General features: G+C 40.0%; 1 protein-coding gene across 2 annotated transcripts; it reads left to right on the top strand.

Moving 5' to 3' along the window:
• The first annotated feature begins 220 nt into the window (after nucleotides 1–220).
• Nucleotides 221–16,900, top strand: pcgf5b (polycomb group ring finger 5b). Of its 2 annotated transcripts, none has more exons than XM_068731860.1 (9): nucleotides 221–425; nucleotides 3,885–4,681; nucleotides 5,076–5,172; nucleotides 5,805–5,860; nucleotides 7,157–7,216; nucleotides 7,720–7,910; nucleotides 8,178–8,276; nucleotides 9,269–9,358; nucleotides 16,479–16,900. In XM_068731860.1, the coding sequence occupies exons 2-9, from the start codon at nucleotides 4,567–4,569 to the stop codon at nucleotides 16,524–16,526; spliced, it is 756 nt and encodes a 251-aa protein (XP_068587961.1). In that variant the 5' UTR covers nucleotides 221–425; nucleotides 3,885–4,566; the 3' UTR covers nucleotides 16,527–16,900. The 2 variants fall into 2 exon arrangements, with proteins under 2 accessions (XP_068587961.1, XP_068587960.1); XM_068731859.1 differs by having other exon boundaries at nucleotides 7,717–7,910.
• The last annotated feature ends 329 nt before the right edge of the window (nucleotides 16,901–17,229 follow it).

Raw genomic sequence — 17,229 nt, 5'->3', positions numbered from 1 at the left:
TGCTCTGCTATTGTATTTGTACTTTGTATATCGCATGAAAATGAAACCAAACCAAACTTGTTTGAGCTGCCTTCACTCCATCCCTGTTCATCACTACACACATGAGAGAGAGTGTGTGTGTGTGTGTGCGTGTTGTAGGCCAATAGTCACTCAGTTACACAACCGCTTTCAGTTTCCGAGCCCTGCCTGCCTGCCTAGTGGCTCCCCGCCCACCGCTGCTCTCTGCTGCCTGCTTGCTTGCCTGCCTACCCGACTGCCTTGCTGCTGGGCGGACTGGGGCAGATCCGAGCCGACCAGTTCCGCGTTCTCTCCTCACCCAGTGCACGGACCGGAGTGAACAGGAGAACCGGGCAGTGTCATGGTGGACATTCCTGCCCAGCCGCGGCATCCATAACTCCGGGGGCAGAGGGAAAGTGTGGACGGAGGTGAGGAATGTGTTATTATTTCTTATTATTTCTGCGCGGATGACGAATTCATCAGTCGACGTCGGTCGCGATACGTTACAGCCAAACTTTGACGCTGCTGGCTGGACCTCCTCTCTCTCTCTCTCTCTCTACCCCTCCCTCCCCCTCTCGCTTTCTCTCCCTCTCCTGAAACGCAAAGTGCGTCGCCGTGCACACTCACATGCGGGATTACGGTATGTTCACGCAAACGGCGAATAACCCGCGTACAGTGCGCTTCCCGTTGGTGGCGTTATAAGGCCGTGGAACGAAGCTTTGCAACTTTTACTGTCGATACGTGCCTGCGTGCGCGCGTGTCTACGTGTGTGCTCTAGTGTGTAGATAGATGGGCAGAGCTGCGACACGCGCGTATGCTTGCGCGCGTTTGAACGCGTTGGCTAGTATGTATCGGCGTATGTCACTGTAATGTGCGTGTGTCGTCCATTGATGTTGTTTTGACACAGGTGACGTAGACCGTGACGCGCCTCAACGATGAGATAAGCAGATCCGCTGCGTGTGAATAAATAGCACGCCTGTGCGCGCGCCACTGTGCCTCATTGACGGATACTGGGGGGGGGGGGGGGGGGGGGGATTTCAGAGCTGCGCACTTGAAGATTTTTCTAGCAAAAAGCGACACACGCTAAAAAAAAGACGCAGGCGTCTGGAGTCGAGTACGCAACATTTCCTCTGTCTGTAGTTTGTTTCTTCAGTGAGTAAGCTGCTGTGCATGTGTTCAACACTGTTTACACACCTGACCTTTTGTGTGACGTCGTTTCTAAATGATGGAAGTATGCACATGAGAATAAAGTAGACCCCAAATTAAAGTAGCTAGTTCTGGTAATGTTACTGTTGGGACCTATTATGTTTGCAGCATACATCAGGTGGATATAAAGTGAGCTACAATTTACAACAACAAACTAATGCCACACATTAACACCTACTTCAACATTTACTTTTATTCATTTAAGATGATTAGTCAAATTAAAATAAGTTTAAAGAGTAAAAACATCAACACATCATAAATCTGACAGTGAGTCCTTATTATGACTTAGTTATATATATGATAATGATAAGTAAGTCAATTATGTAGCCATGCTGTGGCTACATGGAAATCATTGTTTGTTTTGACAGATTTTGATTTATTTTAGTTTCTTATAAAGTTTTACCATGGATTCAGGGACAGGTGTGGTGGTTTTTGTTGGGGTTGCCGGAACTTTACAAATATTTCTTCAGTTTAAGTTTGGCACATGTATCCCATAATTGTCTATCACTCTGAGTATTTAAAGTCTTGGTAGAGTTTAAGCAGTTACCAGAATTGAGCTTAATGGACATTTTTTGTTCAAAGGTTGGCACAATGTTTCAATTTCGAGTGCATATTTCCCATACATATAAATTGACATTATAAAACAGTCTCATTGCATATATAGTCAAAATACTACTTTGTATCCTAGACTTAATAATTACGCAATTAGACATACAATTGAAAAAGTATCTTGAACATGTGACTTAATTCACGTTAAGAAATTCTCTAGTTTGGAGTTAAGTATGTTATTTCATTTTGAAATATAACAGTAACATAACATGTGACTTATTGACTTCATTGCTTGGTCTCTTCATGGTGTACACATATCTAAAGAAAGTTGTCAAATAAGCAGACAGCAGACATTGGCAGATATATTGTTTATGTTACCGTAATGTTCTATGGTATTTAGATCAGCTATTTGAGCCCTATACATACAGTATTCACACACTTTATTTTGATGGTGTTCCAACAGTAACGTATAGTTTGTCAGTGATGAGCAGTGGTGAGTTGTTCCCCCTACCGTTGATAAAAAAAAGAGGTAAACCCACCAAAACTCATTCAGCATATTGGTTGCATTCATAGTAAAAATCAAGTAAGAAGAGCCAAGCTGGTGTTGGATAAAGTCAATAAATACAACCTGCCTGCCACACTGTTTATTCTGTAACTGTTATTATAGTAATCTGCACGATGATTAGTATTTGATATTACCAGGTAATGGATAGACTGCTGTGTGTTTCGAAAGAAAATGAATCAGACCTGAGAACAGTGACTAATCCCACATCCAGAAACATTTACCGGCTTGCTCACTTAATTTACCGTAATAGCAACGCTGACACCATACCATCTGAATAAAAGGCTTTGCACAGTAGAGAGGACATTTCTGAACGAAATTGCCGCCACCGCTATGAAGCTTAATATTATATATTAATATATTTTGAAGTAGGGCAAACCAAAATTCATTCAAATCCATCAAAATGGGGATGGAGTTGATCCAAGTTGGAGACTTTAGCTATTCATAGTAATGGTAATCCAGAGACGGATGCATGTAGGTCAGAACTGCAACAATCCTGTGAATGTTCTTTACATTGTTGGTTAATGATAAATACATTAATTACACAACAAAACAGGTAGGAGAGAACAAACCAAAAAGTGAGGGGAAAGAATGAAGATGCACAAGCATCATAGTAAAATGATGATTGTGTAGAGAAATATAGAGATAGAGATACATAGTCTGAAAAACCTACAAATTATAGTCTATAAACCACAGCACTAAAGGGTCATAATAATAGAGAACTATAAGAGACTGACCAGAAAGACTGCAACATTGGTCATTTGTTCAAATACTTAAAAAACCTGTGTTTATGTTTGACCGACATGTAACTTCTTGTGGTGAGGGGTGAGCCAGGAGTTATTAAATCTATCAAAGAGATCCAATCCTCACGACTCAGAAAGTCAGTAAGGTGACTTTAAAGTGTCTAGATTTAACTATTTATGAGAGCAAACAGTCATTCCTCAAAAATCACTGTAAAGATATATTTAATTTTGTTTTTGTTGTTCAGTTATAAGGGACTCTATAGACATTTCTAAATGTTCCCTTTGAATGTTTTTTTATTGTGTCTTAAGTTGTGCAAAGTTGTGCTAGAACATACTTCATACAGGGAGTGAAATAAAACTAATTGTATTCACAAAAATACCACAGGAGACAGAAACAACAACACAAATGGTTGTCTAGGTTGCACTATAGTTGTAAATGGGTCTGTTATAAAAAAAGATATTAGCCATACGCTTCCGGCTACCCAGACAGTGCTTTATATTTTGAATTGTCAAATGAGTGAAGGTAGCTCATATAAGACGACAACATTCCACTGTCGATAAATCACTTTTGGCAAGGCAGCCTATCGTCTGGAGAGAATCCATACTGTAGGCTATTTTACAAGCTTGCGTTAGTCTTTATAATGGGGTCTCTTAATTTAGAACTGTATGCAAAGGAGCTTGTATGCATCAATAATTAGGATGAACCTTCCCAAATTCTTCCATTACACCATATGTCGGTGAATATCTTAAATTTTTCAATTCCAGTTTGTTTTATCTGTACTCTGCTCATAGCACACACCCTTATGCTTGTTTTTTATCGTCTTTAGGTAACTTGAGTTTGAGGGTTAATGGGTCATCAGACAGTCCCATGTCACCATGTGCCACTAGAAGGACGTCAACAGCAGCGGCACCATAATGATGAATGAACTGACTGGGATGAGGCCGACTACGCAGAGGTCTTTGGCCTCACTGTCGTCAGCAGACCTCTGACCCCTCATGGATTAAAAATGGCCCTTTGGCTGAGACGGGGAGGGAAGCGCGACGTCTTACTCTCCAGGAATTCTGGGACTTTAACAAACGTGGTTGTTTGAAACAGGATTGCACGGACCGGACAAACCTGGTGTCTTATTTTTTTATTTCAATGGGAGTAACATGTTTCAGTGAAGATGGAATAAGTTCTGTGTGGGAGATGTTGCTCAAGAAAAACTGATCACAAAATAGAAATTGGGTCAAGGATGGAGCAGGATTTTACACAGTAGGCTCTCTCATTTCTCTCATAAATTGTGGATAGCGAACATTTGTATGCAGTAGCCTGGACTAACATTAGCCAGTGTTGGTGAAGATACCAAACCTTGACACCCAATATTCACCTGTAACTGTAATCTTTTCCGTTCCTTATTGTTGTGAATGGACGTCTGACTCTTCTAAAGCTGCCCTTCAGCTTTAAACTGTAACTCTGACTCCTCGTTAGTATCTCGCCGTAGCTTTGCTAAAAAAAAGACTCCAAACATGGCTGCCACAGGAAGGAAGCACTTGGTGAGGGATTTTAACCATTTCATCACCTGTTACCTGTGTCGAGGTTACCTGATAAAACCGACCACGGTCACCGAGTGCCTGCACACCTGTGAGTGAAACAAACAGACACTTTTTCTTTGTGACACTACACATTTCAATGAGTGGAAATCAATGGCAGAAGATCAAGACAGTTTGACATCATGAAGGTTTGTTTGGAATTGTCCCACAGTGCATTGTGTGAACACATTATTAGCTTGTTGCCTAGCAAGCTAACCTACCTGCAAACAAGCTTGTGAGTGAGCAAACTATAAGTTAGCTAACCTGCTAATGAGCGAGATATTAAGCTAACTAGCATGTGGCTGTCGAGTGCTAAAGGCAGGTTTCTTTCTTTCATTTCTTTGTAATCCTGAAACAAAATGACGTCAAACTGTCTTGACAAAGAGTAGCTGTTAGATAGACTAATTTAACCTCAATAAATCGTGTTTATGTTGTCTCTTCTGCAGTCTGTAAGAGCTGTATTGTGCAGCACTTTGAGGACAGTAATGACTGTCCTAAATGTGGCATTCAGGTCCATGAGACCAACCCACTGGAGATGCTCAGGTAAGATGTACTTTTTCTTCTTCTTACCTCATTCTGTCTTTTATTTGAATGAGCTTATTTCTTCTTTTTTTCCATTGGTAGTTTGTCACCCTTCGCTTTCTTCATGCTTAAGGCTCTTTCTCTTCGTCTTAAAAGAGATTCAGTGGCTAAGTTTTAAAAATGGGTTTTTCAACGCTTAAAGTACCACAAATTGTATTCCATTCATCTCCATTTGATTAGTGGCCCCCTTGGGCCACCTGCTATGTTCTGGTCTTTCTACTTTTTGATCATCTCATCCTTCCCTTATTAACATATCTCAGTCTTCTTATCCTTCTGTTTGTCCCTTTATCGTGTTTACTACCTATTTTGCATTCATGTTTCATTCTGATTTGTCTTATACCAAAACTGCTCATCTGTTGCACCAACTCATTCTCCTCTCTACTATGTCTTCCTTTTTCCTCTAATCTTTTATTCCTTCTTGACTTCTTCTCTTTGCTTTTCGCCCACCTGATCCCTCTCTCCTCTACCTCCACTACTGCTCCCCCTCTTAAACTCCTGTCACTTTAAATCATCACGCAACTTCCTCTTCACCTCCTCGTCATCGTTCTCTCCCTCCACCTCCTTCTCACACTCTTCCCTCTCCATATTCTCAGGTTGGACAACACCCTGGAGGAGATCATTTTCAAGCTGGTGCCTGGACTCAGAGAAAGTGAGCTTGCCAGATGGCTTCATCAATCTGTCTTCTCAGTTTTCAGTCCGTGTTTAATTATATGACTATTCATGGGGGGGGGGGGGGGGGGGGGGTGGACCTTTTTTTTAGTAAACAACAGCTCTTCGATCACATCGTTTTTTACAAGGCATCCAAAATACACTGTTGCAACCACCTAGTAATCACCAGAACATCTTAGTAATTAATCAGACGCAATGGCCTCAAATGGTACTGGGTTCAATCCTGCATGGCCGAAAAGCACACACCCTGTTGAAGTGCTTTTGAGCAAAACAGAATCCCTACAAGCTCCTGGGCACTGCTCTGCAGTTTTGATCCAAGAAGCCAAGTCAAAATATCTAACTAAAGCTGTGATGGTGCTATAATTTTATCACTCCATAACTTCACCTCCGGTGACGGAGCGCTCTGGCAGCCGACTGATGGAGCAAACGTATTGTATTTTAGTGGGGCCAAGTGGTGTAAATATCTGCATCATATGAATTCTGTTTTATGGTTTTTGAAGAGTAGACTGTTGTTGTTTTTTCTGTGCCTGACACATGTCATGTCCATGCACAGGATTTCTTTGCACTCCACATTAAAATCAAGCTGGCCCGCGGCTAGCTTCACCTCATTTGGCATTAATAAAATACATTAGAGGCTAGAACATACTTCATACAGGGAGTGAAATAAAACTAATTGTATTCACAGAAATACCACAGGAGACAGAAACAACAACACAAATGGTTGTCTAGGTTGCACTATAGTTGTAAATGGGTCTGTTATAAAAAAAGATATTAGCCATACGCTTCCGGCTACCCAGACAGTGCTTTATATTTTGAATTGTCAAATGAGTGAAGGTAGCTCATATAAGACGACAACATTCCACTGTCGATAAATCACTTATGGCAAGGCAGCCTATCGTCTGGAGAGAATCCATACTGTAGGCTATTTTACAAGCTTGCGTTAGTCTTTATAATGGGGTCTCTTAATTTAGAACTGTATGCAAAGGAGCTTGTATGCATCAATAATTAGGATGAACCTTCCCAAATTCTTCCATTACACCCCAAAGAACTTGAATTGAACACTAAGCTCAATCAAGAGAAATTGATTTCTTCAAACACAAATACTTTAAACACATGGTCTCTATCTGGACAGGATTTCAATCAGTGCACTAGCTTATGCATTATTAGAATCACCTTTCCTTCTTTATAGAAATACGAACTGTCTGAATTCTCCCTGCTGCTTTTTAACACTGTCTTTTTACCTGTTGTCCTTTTTTCATCTGTTTATGTGAACCAGAAGAGGAACAGCAGGAAGTGGAATTCTGGAAGAAGAACCAACCCAGAGAAAACGGCCAAGGTAAGCTGTCTGTCACTCAAACCGTAAATATAACTTAACCTTGTGATCTTTATTTTCGAATAATACAGTTACTATTTTTCTGGCTGTTAGTACCAGGAGAAACCCTGCGATGAGTAGCAATGTCGGATATTGTGAATGTAAATCATGTCACAGTTGTTGTCTTCCTCTTCTCATTGTTAGAGTAGGCAGAAGTAAAATCAATAGATGAGGGAAGTTTTGATTCATCAAAATGTGGAACATCAGGGAATTTCCTGCTCATATGCATCATACACAAGCTTTGTAGAGGGCAACTATTGTCATTTATCAACTTTTAATTATATCATTATGATGTCATTTTGAAACTAAATTTGTCCTATTCAAAGAAAGATTTGAGTGGCTCACATCTCACTTATTAACACTCTGACATGTGTGTGTGTGTGTGTGTGTGTGTGTGTGTGTGTGTGTGTGTGTGTGTGTGTGTGTATGTGTGTGTGTGTGTGTATGCTTGTCTCATACCATAGCAGAAACTGTGAGGTGTCAGCGGATTGGACTGCCTGATGTTGGAGACGATTATGGCGGTGGCGGCGGCGGCGGCGGAGGTGGTGATGATGATGACGATGGCGGCGATGAAGATTACCACAGGAGTGACCCTCAGATAGCCATCTGTCTGGACTGCCTACGCAACACGGGACAGTCGGGAGAGAGCACTGTCACGGTGTGTGTGTGTGTGTGTGTGTGTGTGTGTGTGTGTGTGTGTGTGTTTTATTGATTATATGTGTGCAACTTTTTCATCATGAAGTGTTTTGATAATCGATAAGTCTTAAAAACAGCTTGGTTTGTAAATGCCTCCAAGCTTCTTTGACAGTTAGTAACTAATCTCTTGTAAAAGGTTTGACTGTGTCTTGGGGTCTTTTCCTAAAATCTTTTAGTTACCTCTCTCATTAGATTCGAGTGTAATGGAATATGTCTCTCGTCCGTTTAGGATTTGATGAAGAGGTTCATCCGCTGCTCCAGTAGAGTCACAGTGGGAACAATTAAGAAGTTTCTCAGTCTTAAACTGAAGCTGCCTAGCTCTTATGAGGTAAGGAACAGATTCATTGAAAATTGTAATTAAGGTCCGCACACTGCAGCTCCCTGCACATAATAATAATTCATAATAATACATTTATTAGCACATAAACAACTGACGTTTCGAGTTAATGCTCTTCTTCACACTTATAATTTCAACAGAGACGCCATCTTTAAATACATACGGTCACAGATAATCATATATTACTGGTGAATCATACAACCCACACAAAACAGTTATGTTATATGTTATACGATGCAGAAATTGTATTATTCAAACACTATGACTTTATGTTTGAACTGGTCTCATATAGCCTAAAGTTTATTGCCAATTATTTTTAATCATGGTTAACTGGCTATAGGTGACCAGCAACATTACCTAAACACTGTGAGTTTAAAGCAAAATAAGGAACATTTATCTTAACAGCTATTGTCAAATGCTTTATTAATAGCTAGTGCAATGGTTTTGATAGCTACAGACTCAAAAAACCCAGAAGACCCCAAAGGTTATCAAGCTGCCACACAGAACTATGAAACAGCCAATCCAATAAGTATACATGTCAATTAAAAGATAACACAAAAATACAATTAAAGTAAAATAACCAACAAATTCAAAAAATAAACAAAACATCCAAAGAATAAAACTTGAACCACTCTTAAAAATATCAGTCAGCTTGAATTCAAAACTGATGGCTTCCACATTTGCTTTAGACTGAGCTAATACTGAATCTTTCACACATTCAGTGCAGCCTCCCACTCATTACCGCAGTGAACTTCCCCTCTTCTTTCATTTTGTGTATTAGGGTTAAGATTTTTTTTTACATTTTCATTTCCTTTGTCAATTCACATGTCATATCGTCCTTTGAGGTTTTGGCACCGCATTGTAATTTTGATCATTTTATTAGATTAAATTGTTTCTTTAATCTTTTTTCTTTAATTTTGTTTTCTAAAAATAACCAAATTTAAATTATTTCTGATCATATTTTTTTCCCCTGCTGTGTCCAGCTGGATGTGCTGTGTAACGGAGAGATCATGGGAAGAGATCACACTCTGGAGTTCATCTACATGACCCGATGGAGGCTACATGGAGAGAATGTAAGGCCGCCACCCTCACTTCCTGTTTATGTGTGCGTGTTTGCATGCTCATGTGTAGATGCACTGGAGCAGGAAAGCACTGGTTAAACGACTTCTCTATTCTAAATCATTTTTGCAGGAAGAAAGACTTTTGTTAACATTGTTTTGTTGGTGTTGTTGTTTAGCACTAAAGATGAAACCAATCACATTTTAAAGATGTCGCTAAAACTCTCCTTCAAGATTCTTGAAAGAAAGTTAAGCTTCCTTTAATTATTAATGTCTTAGACATGTACACTCAATATTCCTTTCACTCATTCAAAGCCTTGATTTTGTCCTTCTGACGACACACTATATACTCAAGTGCCACAGGTTTACATTCTGTTTGGTTCCTTCACCACTGTGAACACTGTAAACTCAGAGGGTCAGATTGAAAACTGAAGTAAATTCCACTTGACCGCACTTTGGTTTGACTCCCACATTATCTTAAGTTAAAATCTGTATGAGCTTTCTATTCAATCCAGTGGTACACAATATCCATCATCATAAAGGTTCCTTTGAATATCATCGCAGGAAGTAATGACTTTTCCTGATTACAGAAGTTAATATTGACTAGATATGAGCAGATTCATAGTAGTAAGAGTCAAGGAAATGCTTTGCGGATAAGGATTCCTGAGTGCTGGAGATGGAGTCACACACTTTTATGTATGGGAGTGTTCCTCAGGCAATGAAAGTCGAAACAACATACACAGACAGACACACAAAACACACGCTTGCACTAACACTTGTGTCGGATGTTCACCATCAAAACAGACAAATTCTTGCTCAAGAAACGTCTTCTGTATAAAATGTTAATTTGTCCTCGCAAAGATAGAAGCACCAGAACACACACACACACACACACACACACACACACACACACACACAGCACCAGGAGGAGTTGTCCTGTTCTCAGACTTTCGGGTACACTCTGTGGTTCAGTGGACTAGTGTGTGTGTGTGTGTGTGTGTGTGTGTGTGTGTGTGTGGCCATGACTGTCATCTGGATAAAGTTTACAGTAGACTGTGTGCTTGCTTGGGTGGAGTGCATTCATTCCTGTATATGGGGACTTGTTTATCCGTTCATCTGCACATGTGTGTGTGTGTGTGTGTGTGTGTGTGTGTGTGTGTGTGTGTGTGTGTGTGTGTGTGTGTGTGTGTGTGTGTATTCACATGAACGATTAGCTACTGAAAGTTCCCGTCCACTTGTGGACGGCGACTGACAAGCACAGACAGCTGGCACCGAAGGTGGCATCAGATACCGGGTCAGGACAAGGAGAGGAGGATGATGGAAGGAGGAGGAGCAGGGACAACAAGAGGGAAAGATAAGAAGAAAATAAGTACCAGCACCCCCCTTAATCACATGTTGGCTTTTGTAACGGTTGATATCGGCAATATCTTGCTACTTATTCCTATATATTTATTATTATTTTAAATTGCTATTTGATAAAGTGTTGTACTGATCTAAAAAAAAAGAAAGACAAATCTGACTGATGGGCGTAAAACACAGAGCAAATCGCTGTCTGTTCTCCAACAACACACACATTGTTTGACCTTAATAATCGTCAGTTTGATCTGACATCCTTATGTAAAAAGGAGATACAGATTGTCTTTTTGGTGTGCACAGATTGTCAGAATGGTAAGTCATGTCATTTCCCATCTGGGCCTTTTATCCCATAGGGAAATTTGTGGACACACATTATGTAATCATTGTGTTACACCAGTGAGTATTATGAAATAGACTTGTATTGATGATACACAGCGGAAAAGGACTGCTGGGCATGCAAGCCACACGTTCAGGGCAACGTATTAAGACCTAAGAATCAATGATTACAAATATATAATAGCATGTAAGTGACTTGGCTCGACATACTCCATGAGGACGAGAAACGCCTGATAGTTTTCTACAGAATGGCAGATGCCGTGCAGAAATCACATCTACTCGAGGTGAAGGCTCTGAATTTGAATGTATTTGAAGCACTGCATTTGAATATGTGAAGATGGCTTGTTCAAAGTAAAACACGCTGTGAAAGTTTTTCATCATCGAGCTTCTTTATGAGCACAATCTTTCCTTTAGCAAGTGTTTCCTCCACCCCCGCTTTGCCCACAACTCACATGCTCCAAAACAGCAGACAGAAAATCAGCCCGTCAGAATTATTTATGTCCTCTCCTGGTGAGTCAGAAGAATAAACACCAAGAAATCCTGTCCGGTTAAGGATAAGGTAAGGAGAGGAGTGACGGAGAGGGAGAGGGAGAGAGAGAGAGAGAGAGACAGGAATGGAGACAGAAGAGGGACAGAAAGACGAACCCAGTCATTCATCAGTCTCATCCTACTGACAACTAGCTTGACTTTGATTTTCTCCGTCTGACACTGAGACACACAGAGGCCGGTCAGGATGGCTGCGCTCACATGGGAACGAGAAAATGTCATCTTTTACCACTCAGCGTCGTGGGATGTCATTTAGCCGGGACGGGACACTACCTTCTGATTGCCTTGATGGTGATGAGAAGAAGAAAAAAAACACGCACAATCAATTTGAATGTACACTGGGAAGAAGTACTGTTGTCTGTGCTGACTGGGTAATGAACACATCCTGATGCCTGTTATTGTTGACTGGCAGTTAATTATATAGTTGAGCGGTTGAGATGTTTGTTCAGTTTTATTTCTGTTTAAATTAACTGTCCAGACATATTAGATTAGATAACTAAATTGTCACTCATTTAAATTGCATCAGCAAGACGTTCTACCATTGGACACTCTGTCCTAGCGACCCTAAAGCAAATATGTTTTTGGGAAAAATGTATTTGCTATCGGTCTAAAGGTCTTCACCCAAGGACTCAAGACCGGACCCAAGAGCTGAAAGAACGAGTGGAACAGCAATGCTGCGAAAAAAAAGTTTGACTTCAGAGTATAAAATGAGCCTTTTCATCCGGTGATCTTCTGCATCCGTGGTCCCATGTGAGATGAGCGCGTTATCGTTTCCTTTAACCCCGCCTCGGTCCAGGCTCATTTACACAAATAGAGGAAAGAATCTAATGATACAAATAAGAGCTATTCAAGTGTTCATACTGGGAATCCAGAAGTACGAACATTTCCACAAGTAAAGGCGTCAACCGATCACGTTGTGCGAAGAGGGTTGAGTTCTTTATGAAACCACATCACGGAAGCGCCGTAGTCCAAACCATTGTCGGCGTTCTTTATTACTCCTTTGAAACTTTCGAACTTGACCACAGACCATATTCCACTCCTGTTCTTAACTTTCACAATAAAAGCCCTAGATATGTAATATTCACAGGCGAGTATTTCACATTTAGATTAGATTAAAATGATTTTGGAATGCACAATAGGTGGCTAAGACGCACATCTGGGAGTACAGAATTACACAAAATGTCCTAAATCATATATTCTTTGTCATATGATCAAATAGACTACTGACCTGAACCGGACTGTTGTCCAGATAAAGTGTCTAAATAACATACTAAATGCCTAAATGTTAGCTGATCTTGTTGGATAGACAGAGCCGTCCCAGACAGTCCCTCTCTGTTTACTCCGTTCTTATGAAGGTCAAACTCCTCTCAGATTAGATTAGAAAGAGCACTCTCATTATTTTTAACCTCAAACGGTATTTCTGAGATCAGACAAAGTCACTTATTGTCGTTCCATCCCTCCGTTTTACTGAGAAGCAGTGGACTCACCTCGTCAGCACAAATCAGTTTCAGGTGTTGGCACCGTTTGTTCAGAAGCAGGAACATTTTCTGTCTGAATGATGGAGCATGACTTACAAATGAAACACTAAACTCTTTCCTAAACACCTTCAAGCAAATGGTCCAGCCAGAGAAAGCTGAACCGCTTCACCACCTCAAACCCAGCACACTCTCAAGATGTGGACTTTAAAATACCACTTTTTTTTTTAATGGAAAAAATCCCACTGAGACAGAGAAAAACCACATATGTGTTTAATTTCAAGAGGACATCATTTGTTTAGTTGCCACTAAAATAATTCTTCTTATACCAGATATCCTAATCAGGATTCTAAATCTATGAAATGTTTTTTTACAGATTATCATGCTTTTTCTCTACAAAAAGTGTTCAAATTTAAACAACAAAATACCTGTATTTTTCCTTGGGACAAGAGTTATAATTAACATGCATATTAGAGGTCTTTGTAATTAAAACTTAACCTTATGTTTGTATCTTGAGGCATTTGAAATTAAATGTTTTCCTACAGGCACTTTGTAGAATGATGACAGTCCAGCATTTTATTATCTCAAAAATAAAAAAGATGAACACTTTTGGCCAGGGTGGCACTGACACCTTCAAAATATAATATCTGATTCACATAGTTCTGTTAAATTATTTCAAATCCTTTATTGAATCAATGTATTTGTTGCCATAAGAAACAGTTGATCAATATGCAGTAGAATGTGCAGAAAGTTGCACGAGCGTTCGTCCCAGTACTGAAATGGGTATCCGGCTTTGTCGTCATAAATCTACTGAGCCCTCTGACGGGCGACATCATTCTCCAGCCCTTGAGTAATGTACCTTTAAGCAGCCTTGCATTCCTACACTCACCCAAGCAAAGAGCAGATACTCAGCGGCTTGACCCGGCCTTAAACCTACATCGTATCTACTCGGGTTAAACCATCTCGACAGGCAACCCCACCGGAATGAGAACCTTCTCATCAATCATGTCCCTTGTCCTTGATACATAATATCAGTTTTACATCAACTAGGTGAATCATTGCTTTACCTACAGAAGTGTGTACTCTTCAGACCTCTAAAGGATGATTCCTAATGATTTTGTCAACCCCCTTTCTTTAAGCATTGACCCTGACACTTTGTTTCATGACAGAAGATTACAAAGACTGATATGTTGCGAATAGTCAGGGTCCCCGGTGGAAGAACCTTTTACATTTTGTACATTTAATGAGCTTAAGTGTGACTCCAGAGGGAACAAATTACAGTAGAATATATTTGCATTAAGTCTAATAACCACATATTCCTGTAGGAAATAGACAATGGAAAAGTACGTTAATTGTGTAATATTTGACAGCAAATCTAGTTTTCAGTATTTTCACCTTCCTGGAGTTTTGCTGGTGCTGCAGGTTGGACGTTTCTACAGCCGTCATTTCACACGACAACAAAACCCCTTAAAAGTGGCTGACAGCTGAAGAGAAAATCTGTTGCCGCAGTATAATTCAAGTGTTTGGAGAGCAAAATGCTGAGCGAAAGAGTGTCAGAGATGCAGATACAAAGGCGCAGCGAGAGTCTGCTTAGGTTGGATTCAGTGTTGTTCTTTATTTCCGAGTCATGATGCAGCAAAATGCAGAAAGCCAGAGGAGATGACAGCAGCTGTACTCTGCCGCACCAGCAGCCTCGAGCTGCCAGAAATAGTAGACAGCCTCCAAAACCAGGAGACCGAGTCTTCACTTTGCAGCTGCTTTGACAAACATCCACTTTTTGAATTTTTTATGAAAAGAGTAGCTCACATCTTTTGACTCTTTCAAATGTGCTTTACAACCAAAGGAGGCAAGATGTACAAGTTGTCCTCATTGACATTTCTATTAGTTATCCAGAATGATGGGTGAATTACTGAAAGGGACCTGCGAGGTCAAGGCTCGTCTATCTATGAAGGGAGTGTTAACTTTTGAAAAACTGAAGGAACATACAGTCAATCATACTAACAGTTGATGGCATTTCAAAGTAGATTGAGCCAATAGGCGATTCGATCATATGTCAACCATTGTCCTACACGGATATCAAGGCGGTTTTACCCAAACTTAGCAACGGAACTACAATGTTATTAAAATATAAAATACATAATAATAATATGTTAGTGAGCATTTTAGTGATATGATCAGTATAAGGGATATTTCTTAACTTGCCAAATACGTGCATGAGCAAGGTTTCCTCTTGATGTTGACAACAAGATCTTTGTTTGAATACAGCCTTCGGCGACTAGAGTGGTTAAACATTTCTTAGATTGATTTTGATTGAAGTCTGTTATTGTGTTTGTGTTAAACGCTCTACATTTGGGAGGGGGTATTTTCTTCTAACCAATCAATGCCAGGAGACTTTTTTGTCTGACTAACATAATTTGGAACGGTTTATAGTTTTCATGTTGATGGAATGTGTCAATTAAAATGGGTTTTTTTCCCTTTTAAGTTGAATAACAACAACCTGTACAGCTGCATTGATCTCATCCAAGCTGGTCACAGTATGCCTGTTTTTTTCTGGGCACTTCAGTCTATTTATTGTTATGAAATCACTAACGTGCAAACATATAGTTAGACTGTTCCATTTTTTTCAATGCACCAAATATACACGCATATGCTTTTTATTTATGTCTGAAATCAAAAGCTAAACCTAAATACATTGTGATAAACAGGCTTGCTTCTGGATTCAGATTTGGAAAAAAAATGCTCCATTAAAGCTAATAGAAAGAGTGGCTTGTTACACAGCCCTCTGTATTCCACAGATATCGAATGATAAACTTTTCAATTGAGCTTCAGCAGAGCGAGCAGCAGCCTTTATTACTTTTTTTTTTTTTTTTTTTTCATATATGGCTCTTCTGCATCAGACACTTGGCTTCTATCCTCGCAGAGCAGAGCCAGGTCGATCCTGGGCAGTTTAATGGAAACGGGTTCACATTCTTCCTTGGCTCTGAATTCATGAAAACCTGCAGTTTTGACGTCAGATGAAATAGGAGTCGCCCGGTCTGTCTTTCGCTCTGTCAGTCTGACTTCTCATGGCTGCGGATCTAACTACTGGAGATCTGTGTGAGTGTTTGTGTGTGTGTGTGTGTGTGTGTGTGTGTGTGTGTGTGTGTGTGTGTGTGTGTGTGTGTGTTTCAGCATGTCATGTGAAATTGGGTTAAAAATACATGTTGTTGATGTAACAACTGTTCTTGCACCTTTTAAGAAATTTCCAAAAGCCTGTTTAATAAACGATAACCTGCGCACCGAATGTTCTAGCTTTAGTGATTAAGTATCTAATTATTGCCCTCAGAGTTCCAGCAGCCGTGTGGCAAACGTTTACGGTTTGATGACCAAAAGACGGATTGTCTTCTCTGAAACAGTTTCTCGTTTTTCTGTCTCTCCCTCAGACATATCCCATGGTTCTTGAGTACCGCCCACGAATCGACTTTGGCTGAACCACAGCTGCAAGAAGAGGACCACACACACACACACATACATATACATACACACACAGACATATGCAGACATACATAAGTTTAGAAAACATTAGCAGCACCTACATTTGCACATGGACAAACACAATTACAAACATGCCCACAATGTGCAGAGAAAGAGAGATTTAAATGTATTTTTGTACAGCCAATGATGAAGTGCATACGTTGTCATGGTAAAGAGGTTTTATGCTACATAGAATAATATATGCTATTATATATGATATTTTTAAATGTTTGTCCCTGTGCCTAAAAACCTGTTGAGATCAAATGAAGTATGACCATATCTTCACTTTGCCTGTCTAACTCTGTAGATTAAATGTTGATTTTCTACTGTTGATGGTTGTTTTTATGTCTTGGATTTCATCGCGTTCACTCTCACTATCTGAAGGTGTGGCTAACAGAACTAACAGTCAGCCTAAAACCTGTACGGTTTATCTGGGTCTGATACATCATATCTATCCGAGATCTTCGCTGAGAGACCCCCTCCAATGAAAATCAAGGCTTTAACCTTGTTGATGTGTCCTTATGGTGTTTTTTTAATATACACATAAGGAGGAAAATAAGCAGTCAACCTTAGAAACACAGTCAGACAGCCAGGGTTTAATGAGTCACATACCTAAGAAACCAATCCAGTCGACTTGTGGTTGGGGCTTTCTATATCATA

Source organism: Cebidichthys violaceus, unplaced genomic scaffold, assembly GCF_023349555.1.
Source record: "Cebidichthys violaceus isolate CVI_PGR_0920_01 unplaced genomic scaffold, fCebVio1.0.p SCAF_54, whole genome shotgun sequence".
NCBI classification, from domain to species: Eukaryota; Metazoa; Chordata; class Actinopteri; order Perciformes; family Stichaeidae; genus Cebidichthys; species Cebidichthys violaceus.
Note: the sequence above shows the minus strand (reverse complement) of the source record. Positions and strands in the feature narration are given on the sequence as shown.

Excerpts from the sequence above, each read along its gene's own strand:
- pcgf5b (XM_068731859.1), top strand. The coding sequence starts at position 4,567 with ATGGCTGCCACAGGAAGGAAGCACTTGGTGAGGGATTTTAACCATTTC. Across the intron at positions 5,173-5,804 it reads AACCCACTGGAGATGCTCAG|GTTGGACAACACCCTGGAGG; the intron begins GTAAGATGTACT and ends CCATATTCTCAG. Across the intron at positions 9,359-16,478 it reads GGAGGCTACATGGAGAGAAT|ACATATCCCATGGTTCTTGA; the intron begins GTAAGGCCGCCA and ends TCTCTCCCTCAG.